The following is a 12421-nucleotide window of genomic DNA, read 5'->3' as shown; positions in this document are numbered from 1 at the left end:
TTTGACTAAGCCTTCGATCTCTTTGACCTGTCAGTATAGTCTTTTCTTTCCCATCTTAATACAAACATACTTACATACACTGATATTCACAATGTAATAATTTGTGGAGTTGTCTATAGAAGACACGGGTGTTCGCTTTTTTTTCACCTAACGGATCGGTGTTGGCGTGTTCTTAGATACGAATATCTTCTAGATATACATGTACGTATATAGTAAAACTCACAAATTACACTATCCAATAAGAGAGAAATCAAATGGCAGCTTCTCAAATTAGATAAAATCTAGATCATTAAATTATCGCTTCCTTCTTTTTATGAATATGAACTACAATTATAAATTATTGTATTTTAAATAATAATTTTTAATTTATTTAGTTTTCAAATTCTCAATTAATTAACTTTTGTCTAATTAATTTATAATTTTGTTTAGAATTTTTTTTCTTCTTTTTACACTTTTACAAAGTTTATAACTTATTTACATTAAATTTGTTATTAGATAAAATATAAAATTTTAGTTTTGTTTTGTTCTCTAGAATTAAACAGAGGTATATGCCTATATGGTATGTTGTTGTATATTTTTATGTGTATTTTTTTATTTTTTGGGAATATTAAGAATGTGTTATAGTATGTGTAATATTATATAGTTCATATACTAAATAATTTATAAGTTAATTTTCTAAACTATGATTACAAATCTACAGTATATATGAAATAAACTAATAGTTTTAGTGTTGGTTATATAGTCCAAACCCGGCATGCTAGGCGGGTCACGCAACATGTTCAAAGATTTTTAGTCCGCAAAAATTCATCATACGAAACTGTTAAAGTAAAAATAGTATTTGAGGCTAAAAGTATCTTTTTATCAAATCAATTTTTCAAATTTTTATCAAGTAAAAATATAACTTTTACAACTAAATGTTTTATTAAAATCTATATATTATTTGATACATGAGAGATAAAAAATAAAATAAAAGACTCATTACTATTTTCATGATTTTGGTACTTTCTATATAATAATTATATCTATATAACCTGATATTTTCGGATTTTTACCAAATATCACATTAATATATATACATACTACAATAGTTGCTGATCCGTTTTTCACCAATATATCACATTAATATATACATACATACTACAATATACATACATAATTAAAGACAAATAATATGAATTGAGTATTATAAGAAGATATGGCATTAAAACAAAATTATAGGAAACAATTTAGATTTTTATAGAATTTTCTTAAAATAATTATATTCATAATCACGTTATCGTTTTGCTTTAATTTCGGGATTTTAGCTATCACATTAACTATATTTTGTTATAAATCATCTAATTTGGAAACTAAGAAATTATAACCATAAAAGATTTTAAGTGTAATTACTGATTTTTTTAAGTTAGATATGTTTCTTATTATGAAAAAATTAAAATGTATTTTTAATATAGAATTATAGTTATTATAAAAAAATATAAAATAATTGGATATAATTTGCATGAATTAAGAAAAAACAAAAAAAAGTATAAAAACGAAAACTAAGACTTCTCTATTTTTGTTTTGATTCATCTTTTTCATGTTTACGAAGATATATTTTATACCAAACTATTTGTGAAACTAAAAGCATTACACATAAAATAAACAATATTATTTTTGATAAAGTAAAATAAAAATTAATGACTTAACTGTATAAGAAAATCTTAAATGTGAGAACTAAAATGAAAACCATCACAAAAAAAGAATAACTATATTTAAAATTCCAAGTATATGATATTACAAAATCTTGATAGTGCTCTTTAACCAAAAAAAAGTATAATAACCACTCAATTGTTTCTCCATCATTATCTTTTTTCTTATAAAGATTTCCAAGATTTGGAGACAGATCTAAAAATCAAGAATGAAAAAGTGTTTAAGGGTTTTTAAGGGTTATGTAATTATGATTGCTGATATATAATCAAGGTTTCGGTGTATAGTATTTATAGGGTGAACATTATGTTGAGGAAACAAACCTTTCCAAGCAAGCAAAAAAAAAACTCTGATTTAGTAACTAATTAGGGAGTAAATAACTGTAATCTGTTTTTAAGGAATATGGTAGGAATATGATATCTTTTGGTATTTAAATTTGTTTCTTTAATTTGATTGTTAACATATACACTATTATAGAAGGAAAATAATTCGAAATTAATGTTTTGAGATCGAATATTTAGGCTGATTTTTTAGCAATTAATGGATTATTTATTAGGCAGATTTTTGGAAAATTGGTTAAAGGGAAATTTTGTTTTTTAAAATCGGAATCTTGATATTTTTTAACTTAATTACCAAATTAATATTTAATATTTAATACAATGGCAGTTTTGTAAATAGGTGGCAACTTTAGGATTTATTTGCTAAATGTACTTGAAAAATGTATATATAGATATGAATATTCATATTTTTTTAATATCATATATACTCATACTAATCATATATATAAAGAAAGAGGCCAAGCAAGCAGATGATGTTCATCAATTTGGTCGGGATAGAGTTTGTGCGTCAGATCATTTTCCGATTACAGAGAAGGAATTAATTGCTTGATACTGTTTTGGCATAGTCCGACAATGCTCTTAAATTCTTATTTAGGACTTATTTGCCTTCTGTTATTGATACCGACTCATTTGCCTTTTGTTAATAGAATCAAACAGTACATAAGTTATAATATAAGTTAAAGAAAATCAATGGCAGATTCCATCTCAGTCATAGGCTTCATAGGTTTGTGCTGGACCATGGATAAAAAAAAAACAAACAGAGTTAAATGTTAATAGTGATCTCTCTCTTTTATTCCTTAAACAAACAAGACAAAACTACCCTATTTGTTTTATTCTTGCTCAAAAGCCAATTTTTATGTAACAGTGGAAACTGTAAAATGATATGAGTAACTCTGATTAGTTAAACGGTGAATTATTCATTACACTTACACAAATACGTAATGCATTTATATAAATAACAGTCCATCTTCTTTTTTTACACACAGCTCTCTTCACTTCTATTTTAGTAAAGAGTTTCAGAAACAGAGATGGAAATGGAATTGACCCAATTGAATAAACAAGAGAGCAACAATCTCGACGTCGACGGCGTTAAAGGCGGATTCACAGCGATGGACCAGTTCGTCCCAAATGATTGGAACTTCGATTACCTATGTCTCAACAATCCTCTCGAAGAAACCGACAACATTGATCATCCTTCTTCCTCTTCGATGAATCTAATCTCTCAGCCACCAACGTTGCTTCACCAACCACCGAAACCGTGGTCACCTCCTCCTTCTCCGCCTCTCTCCTCCGCTTCCGACTATCGTTTTCTCGAGGATATGATTGACTCCTCTTGTTATCCTCCTCCATTGATTCTTCCGACTTCACAAGAGAACAACAATTATGCACCATTGATGGTGGAAAGCAAGAGCTTCTTGACCACCGGAGTGACTAACAAGAAAAAGAGTAACAGGAAGCTTGAAGGCCAACCTTCGAAGAATCTCATGGCGGAGGGACGGCGGAGGAAACGGTTAATTGACAGGCTCTCCATGCTCCGATCCATTGTCCCCAAAATCACCAAGGCATAAGTCCATAAACCCCTCTTTTAACAAAAACTTATTATTTTTCACTTATTATTGAATTAATCTGTAGTTATCACGTTTCTTAAGTTCCTAAGGTTACATGTATGTCTTCTTCTTGTTTGAACCTTTTTCAACACTGTTCATTTTATAATGGTTGCCATTTATGTGAATTTGCATATACTGTAGTTTAAGAAAATGTTTCCGTTTGTTTTATTATTATTATGAAATCAGATGGATAGGACATCAATACTAGGAGATGCCATAGATTACATGAAGGAGCTTTTAGACAAGATTAACAAATTGCAAGAAGACGATCAAGAACTTGGAAGCAACTCTCATCTGAATAGACTCATTACAAACAAATCTACGGTCAGAAATTCCCTAAAGGTAAAACAAAACAAAACATCTGTTTATGATACTTTCTCTCCAATACTCATAACTTTTTATGGTTAACAAATTGATCCCTTTACAAATCATTTGTTACAAAACACCCCCATCAGTTACATAATTCATTTTCACTGAAAAATTAAAATCACTTAAAAGGTGAAGACAATTTTGTTGGGATTGTTTCTTTTGCTTTAACAAGAACGTGTTTATACAGTTCGAAGTGGATCAAAGGGAAGCTGATACGCATATTAATATATGTTGTTCTACAAAACCGGGCTTGCTTCTATCAACAGTTAGTACATTGGAGACTCTAGGCTTAGAGATTCAACAATGTGTCATTAGCTGCTTCAGTGACTTCTCATTGAAGGCTTCTTGTTCTGAGGTACAAATATCATCACACATTTTGATTTTAGATCCTTATTAATGACATGCAAGTTCCAACATCTATATACACATGTTTATATCAATTATAACAAATAGGTTGCTGAGCAAAGGGACATCGTTACATCGGAAGATACTAAGCAAGCACTGATCAGAAACGCAGGTTATGGAGGAAGATGTTTGTAAGAAAGTTACATAATTGCAATGTTTTGAATTTCGAAGGTGTGAAAAAGAACTCATAATGTAATGAACGTACCAAATTAGTCATCTCTTGATCCTCCTATTCATTTGTACATCATTACTCTCTCTCTTCTACCGTTAACGAACGAACAAACACAAGTTTTTTGCGATCCAAAGAAACCATAAACAAAATCAATGGACACAATACATGATTCATGAACATTGAACTAGAGCAGAGCAGTAAACGAGTTTGGGCCCAAGAAGCCCAGAGATAGTACTAGATTAAAACCCCCTATATCAGAAGCAAATGTTTTGGAAATCACATGAATATATTGTAAAAGCCCAAACATAAGCCCACTTAGTATTTTCAAGGTTTTTGACCTAACGAGCTCCGTCCGTTTCCTCTCTTTAAATAGCTGCGGCTAACTTTGAACCCTAATCAAGAGGATCCGCCTCTCAAAACATTTATCATCTATAGTTAGTTCTTCGACAGATCTGTATTTTTTTTTTCTCTTTCGTGGTTGGTTTTTTAACTTTATGTTTGGGGTGGGAAACGGGACTGGAGTTTGACTCTTTAGCAAAATAACGATGCCATAGAGATGAATGCAGCGCCCTAAATAAAAAAAGACCACAATCGGAGATCTTTGTCTTAGTTTCTGTCCGAAATCGAGTCTGTTGATATTGGTCGCTGAGATAGATCTTACATATATATATATATAGCTGTGTTTCATCTTGTGTTTTGTTTTTATTTGGTTTGATTGAATTGGTAAAAAGGATGAGATATATGGAGCAGTGATTCAGGCAGCCTACTTGTTAAAAAAAAACAATGACATGAGAGGTGTTTAACTGCTCCTAGATCAAATTATGCTTCTGCTCTTCAGACTTGCTGAGATTTTTATCGTCTTTGAAGCTGGTCTAGTAGTCTTAAGCACATTTTAGTCCCTTCAATCTTCCTCTATATCGGTTTTTAAAATCATAGTTCGGTATTTGTTTCGATTTTTGTTCTAATTAGACCAACTTGGTCTTCTTGTTCTAATTAGAACAACTTGGTCCGGTATTGCTTAGCCATTCTGATTCTGTTTCTGCCGGTTTGATCCGATACAGCGATTCTATCTGTTGATGATGGTTTGTTTGTAGGTTTTAGGTTGATATGGTTTGTGTGTCTGTGCCTTGTTTGTCCAATTACTTCTTTCATAATTATTCTGAAAATTTGATATGTGGCAATGGATCTTAAACAAAATATAGTTCTTGAGCCGATAGTGAGAACAAGGGCAATGGATGGTGATTGAAATGTGGAAATATACATGACAAAACGTTTTTTAAACATGTAATGATAAGAGCTGATTGACGAACTGGCACAGTTGAAATTTCGGGATTGTAAAAGTTGAATGCTACAATCTATATTTGATGAAACTTCAAAGATTATAACAAAACAGAAGATTGAAGAGCATAAGAGAAATTATTTCGTTTTGATCTTTCGATTGGACAATAGTAAATAAGTTTTATCTATACTAATGCGTATACGTATATGTGATGTATGTACCCCATAACTATAGTAAATCAGTTTAACACAACTCCATTACAATCAAGCCTAATTGACTCATCAACACATTCTAAATTCAAATCATAATATCCAACCTATTAGTTTTTAAATCATTTCGACATTCTTGTTTTCTTGAATCAAAATTTGATTTTCCATGTTCATGTTATGATGTCAATCGGCTTCAAAGAGTTCTTAACTTTTTTTTTTATGGACATGGACCAAATGGTATTTACATATTTAAATCTCAAAAATGCAATTTACACAAAAACCACATTTCTATTATTTACTATTTTGGTCATCAATATTACTCCATATCCAATTTTTTTTCTATATATATCTAAAATAACCCCATATCAATGTTTCATACTATGATTATGCGTCATAGAAATGAATGTTAAATAAAGTTTTTATTCATCAAAACTTAAAATATCACAAAACTCATAACAAAAAGTTTAAGACGGTAGACTAAAGAAAACAAGATATAGTTTTATAAAGATACAGCCACTCAAAACCTTATTTCATTTGGTCTAAAACAAGTTGTCGTTTATAATTTTGTCCACTAATCACAAAATTTTGGACTAAAGATAACTTTTAAACACGACGCTTACAAATATATACTAAAAATCAGACACATTTATTTATATTATTAATTAATTAACGTACCAAAATATCAGATACAAACACTACTCTTTCATTCGTTCATTATTTTAAAAGAACACACAGAAAACACTTTAATACTTCTTTATATTATTATTTATAAATATTAAAAAGGAATTTTCAATAATACTTAAGCAGATGAATACAAAATTAGATCTTAACAAAGCGTAATTATTTTCTATTAAAATGAACGGTGAACCCAAAAGGTAATGCACACTTATACTTAAAAATTAATGGAATTGGGTAGGTTAGAGCATTAAGAGACCTTCGTGCGAGTAGGTTTAGGCTTTGCATTTATACACTTAAAATATGGTCGAACGTGGACCTCACATTTCTATTTGCTGACGAGAACTTCCTTGTTTGTTTTAATACTTCTAAGATAAGATGAGCTCTTAATAAGTTAATTAACCATAAATAAAGCAATCGTCTAAAAAATCAAGACATGTGAGTGCTTCTTTTTTTCTTTCGATCGATCTCTAGAGATTTCTTTTCCGTAGTGTTGTTGTTAGTTCGTTCGTATTGGATCGCACGCACCCACCACCCTCTTCTTCTTTTTTTTTTCCTTTGTCCCAAACAAGACAACTTTTTAAACGATTGGTTTAGGCCATGTATATTGTTTAGTGTTTAATTTGGATTAGGTGTTTTTTTTTATATAGTGCAGATCCTACTATATTGAACTTGCGTGTTAAATTTAAGTATTGACACGATTAGCTATTCATTAAAGAAATATTAATTAGACTATGAACTTGGGTTTAGTCCAAAAAAAAAAAAGACTATGAACTTGGGTCTAAATTTTATTTGTTTGCTAACTTTTTTTTCCTTCTTTTGAAAGTGATTCTAATATATATGATGACTTTCTTTTTTACCCCAAATATATGATGAACTTCTAACTGTACATGTTTATATTAACTTATTCACCAAAAGATAAGATAATATTACAACAATGATCGATTTTTTTGTAACTCTAAATATATAGTTATCATTAACCACAAATCAAGCATGTCCCTTCAGAATTTCTTTTTTGGTAATATTAAGATATTATATTCAGAATTTGTTGCAGTATTCACATCATTTCAGAGTCTTACTTAGTTAAGAATAACAAATCTAAACGTGGAAATGAATTGTATGCACATATGTTGTTTTAAGCTATGCACATATTTGGGTTTGCCAAAAAAAAAAAGAAAAGCTATGCACATATTTGGTATATTATTGAAATTAATGAAGAGTTGTATATATAGCTTTAAAAGTAGACGTCAGTTACAGCGTGTGGAAAATATACTATATAAGCATCCGATAGATATGTCGATTCACGCATGAATCACAAATCTATCGCCCTTTAGAAATACAGTTAGGTCATTTGATCACATGGAAATTACAAAATGCTTAGATTCTATTATAATATTATAATTTGTTTCCCCAAGCGCATTATATTATTATCTAATTGATGCCTAATTTATCTGATTAGTAAATTATACTTTAATTTTATCAAGAAGAATCCTCAAGATTTATTGGATTATTCCCGGATTTTTTGGGTCATACATGTTTTACTTTCTTTATTCGAATAATACAAGTTAATCTTAATTAGGATTTAATTAGGACTCTGTACATTAAACTTTGCCGCAGACTCATCGTGTCACTAGACCGAAACAAACTATATTTGTTCGGGGTTTAAGTAAGTATGTATTATAAAGGATGATTTTCTAAGATTTTTACAAAGATTAAGAAAATAATTAATGTTTAGTCATAAATATACTTTTATTTATAATAACATACTCCTCTGTATTAGAATGTATTAGAAAGGATGATTTTCTAAGATTTTTACAAAGATTAAGAAAATAATAAATGTTTAGTCATAAATGTATTTTTATTTATAATAACATATTTTTTTAATTATTAACCAATAATAGTTTATCAAAATTTTAAATTATCAATTAATGAATCTTAAGATCTACAATTTCATACCATTAATTAATAAAAATATACAGAAAATCAATCTCTGTGATACAAGATTTATTTCTAAAACATCATCTATTCTAATACAGAGGGAGTATTTTTTTTTAATTATTAACCAATAGTAGTTCGTCAAAATTTAAATTATCAATTAATGAATCTTGAGATCTACAATTTTATACCACTAATTAATAAAAACATATAGAAAATTAACTTTTATGATACAAAATTTATTTCTAAAACATCATCTATTCTAATACAGGAATAATTAATTACTGCTGCTTGGTTTTTAAAACCTGTAAAGGCAAAAGGCTAAACCTGAAACTCAAGTGGTTTGTCCATATCTATCAACTATTATTCGTGCGTACATGTAATGATTTGTTACTGTAAACATATTTATAAGTATTAATATGTGTTTGGTATATGAGCATGCACATATTTTATACAGAATTTGCATGTTACTTTCATCTCAATTTGTAGAGTCAATATACGTACATATATATTTATATTATCTACACATTATCGTAATAAAAATAGTGTGAAAAAAAAGGTTTAAAGTAGTCGTAGATGATCAACAAAGAAACAGAAGGATAAAGGGTTTTAAATTCACTACGGATGTATTTTCTTGAAGAAATGAACCAACCATTAGCCAATTGGGTCTGACTCATGTTCAAGAAACTTTACAAGTTACTTTATATTCTTTCAATTATTCATTTTTTGTCGTTAATTTTATAAAAAGACATAAGTGCACCTGTTCCACAATCGCTCGAGATCCTTCCTACGAAGAGATTACCAAATATTTGAGTACCGCGTTGGGAAAGAATTAAAAAATGAGATAAATCGTTTACTTTAATATTTGTAGTGACCAATACGGAAATTGATTTTTAATACAGCGATGTACATTTTCGATTTGGGATAGTTCTAGTTTATGCTAAAATTAAATGACATGCACTAGAAATGTAGAAGACCGTAATGACGTGGAGATAAGTTAGGTCATAGTGTAACATACTAACATGTGTACTGTGTACATGGCGTCGTCTACAACAAATCTATTCTGTTATCATCTTTGTGACATGTTCAAAACCATCTAATCTAAAGTCTTGTCTCCATTATATATACGGACATTTATATATCACATGTGCGAATATACAGGCAATGAGAGACAAAATTCAAAAAAGAGGTCTAAAAGGGGGACAAGTGTGGTAATTAACCTTTATTTAAGGAAGGCCAAATGTTTAGTAACAAAATAAATATGCGGGCTAAACGTATATTCCAAATCATCTCACAAAGTGGGGTACAGAAGTGAACACTAATAAGTCATAAAGAGACAATAAGCATCAACACTGAAGTTATATGAAAATGAAAAACCAAAAAGAAATGGTGGCCCTTGTAATTCTAAGGGGCAAATTGCGGAACAAAGATTTTGACTAGAGAGGAGTTTCACTATAAATATATGGAGACAAGGGGCCAGAAAAAATAAACCAAAACATTCTAAGAGTTTTGAAGACAACAAGAGCAAGAAAGAAAGAGAGAAGAATATATTCATAGAAATAGTGAGATCAAATGGAGTGGCAGAAATGGTACTTAGATGCTGTTCTTGTGCCATGTGCTCTACTTATGATGTTTTGTTACCACATCTACTTGTGGTATAAGGTTCGAACCGATCCATTCTGCACAATTGTAGGGACTAATTCGCGTGCACGTCGATCTTGGGTAGCCGCCATCATGAAGGTATATATTACTCGAAAACGATATATCCCAATTAATCTTTCAAATCATTTTTTAAGTTATTGTAATTAGTAGTAATCATCATATTGGTTGAGGTCGAAAGTAAAATTATGAACAATACCATAGTTTTCAATAACCGCAAAATTTTAATGGAAACTGCATATACAAAAAATTAGATTAGGGGTCGGTATATGAATTTAACAGTATATGAATGTGTCTTTGGTCAGGACAACGAGAAAAAGAACATCTTAGCGGTACAAACGCTACGAAACACGATAATGGGAGCGACGCTAATGGCAACCACTTGCATCCTCCTCTGCGCAGGCCTCGCTGCCGTTTTAAGCAGTACTTATAGCATCAAGAAGCCATTAAACGACGCCGTATATGGCGCTCATGGTGACTTCACAGTCGCACTCAAATACGTAACCATCCTCACAATCTTCCTCTTCGCCTTCTTCTCTCATTCACTTTCCATTCGCTTCATCAATCAAGTCAACATCCTCATAAACTCTCCTCAAGAACCCTTCTCCGATGATTTCAGCGGAATCGGAAGCTTTGTGACTCCCGAGTATGTCTCTGAGCTACTCGAGAAAGCTTTCTTGCTCAACACGGTAGGTAATAGGCTGTTCTACATGGGCTTGCCTTTGATGCTATGGATCTTTGGACCTGTGCTTGTGTTCTTGAGCTCTGCGTTGATCATTCCTGTTCTTTATAACCTCGACTTCGTATTTTTGTTGAGCAATAAGGAGAAGGGTAAAGTGGATTGCGATGGAGGTTCTGATGATCAGTTCTCTCCCTGATTATATATGTTGAGGTTAAATATATTATATATATATGATGATTAACGATAAAATTGTTTGTGATTGATCTAAGTTGTTCAAGTTAATTGTTGCTGAATTGTTTTTGATAACCGGATATGTATGTTACCGGGTTTTCTAAGACGAAATTTAGTTTAATGATACACCCAATTTAATGATATTTATTCTGAAGTTTGGGTAACGTAACATGCAGACGCATTAATTTTGGATCTTTATGAACGTTGTTCACTTAGCTCACACGCATTAAACGGCTGATGAATATTGTTGTTCGGTTAGAAATGGTTTCATATTATTTCATGGCTCATAATATATATATATGTATGCCTCTTTCTCAAAGCTAAGTCTCGATCTCAATCAGTCAATCTTCTTTTTCATTTGAACTTTTGGTTTTTCATCAACTTAGACTTTTTCTTTTGTTAACGTGGAATATGTGTGTAAACCGCAAAATCTTTCTAATACCACTTTTTAAAAAAGGCATTCACGATTTTTTTTTGTTGGTAAGGAAAAAGGCATTCATGATTTGAGAAAGAGGGTTGATTTTTTTCTGACAGCCGTTGTAATTGTTTTCCAGAAAAATTAATGCGTTTACATTTGTTTTAAAATTAAATTTTATTTACTAATTATGAGGATAAATTGTGGTTTGAAAAAAAAAACCAAGAGATGAAATATTCTTTTACGCGAACTATGAACATATTATTGGTTATGTGTTACCAAAGTTGATATCGATATTAGAAAAGTTTACGTGTTATATATTTTCACACGGAATTTTGTGAAATATTCCGTACTAGTAAAAAAATGAAAGAATGACAGAGGAAACAAGTCTACGTGTATCATGCACACTACAAGAAAACATTAGATTTTCTACCGAAGATTACGACATAAAATGGAAGGAAAGACGTGTTTCTCACTATGCGCATAGGGACATTTGTTTTAATGCATTTATAGTTTTTGTCATTTCACCTTAAATTTTTTAGATTTGTTATTTTTTCATATTTAAAAACACAAATTAACACATTATATTTGAGTTTTTTTAGTTCTATTTTTTCTTAGTATTTGATATGAAGTATATATTTTAGCAAAAAAAAAATTATAAAAACACACATTTTGAAAAATAAAAAAATGGTAAATCTATCAAATTTAAGTGAAAATGGCACATTCATAATATTTGAGTGAAGAAATGATAAAATCCAT

The 12421-nt window shown here is 30.2% G+C and overlaps 2 protein-coding genes across 2 annotated transcripts; both read left to right on the top strand.

The window, feature by feature from the left end:
• Window positions 3022–4621, top strand: LOC104708041 (transcription factor bHLH61-like). The gene is made up of 4 exons (XM_019229080.1): window positions 3022–3586; window positions 3818–3973; window positions 4188–4355; window positions 4454–4621. The coding sequence occupies exons 1-4, from the start codon at window positions 3053–3055 to the stop codon at window positions 4538–4540; spliced, it is 945 nt and encodes a 314-aa protein (XP_019084625.1). The 5' UTR covers window positions 3022–3052; the 3' UTR covers window positions 4541–4621.
• LOC104708039 lies at window positions 10157–11390 on the top strand. The gene is made up of 2 exons (XM_010424525.2): window positions 10157–10415; window positions 10640–11390. The coding sequence occupies exons 1-2, from the start codon at window positions 10248–10250 to the stop codon at window positions 11210–11212; spliced, it is 741 nt and encodes a 246-aa protein (XP_010422827.1). The 5' UTR covers window positions 10157–10247; the 3' UTR covers window positions 11213–11390.

This window comes from Camelina sativa, chromosome 8 (assembly GCF_000633955.1).
Source record: "Camelina sativa cultivar DH55 chromosome 8, Cs, whole genome shotgun sequence".
Taxonomy (NCBI): domain Eukaryota; kingdom Viridiplantae; phylum Streptophyta; class Magnoliopsida; order Brassicales; family Brassicaceae; genus Camelina; species Camelina sativa.
Note: the sequence above shows the minus strand (reverse complement) of the source record. Positions and strands in the feature narration are given on the sequence as shown.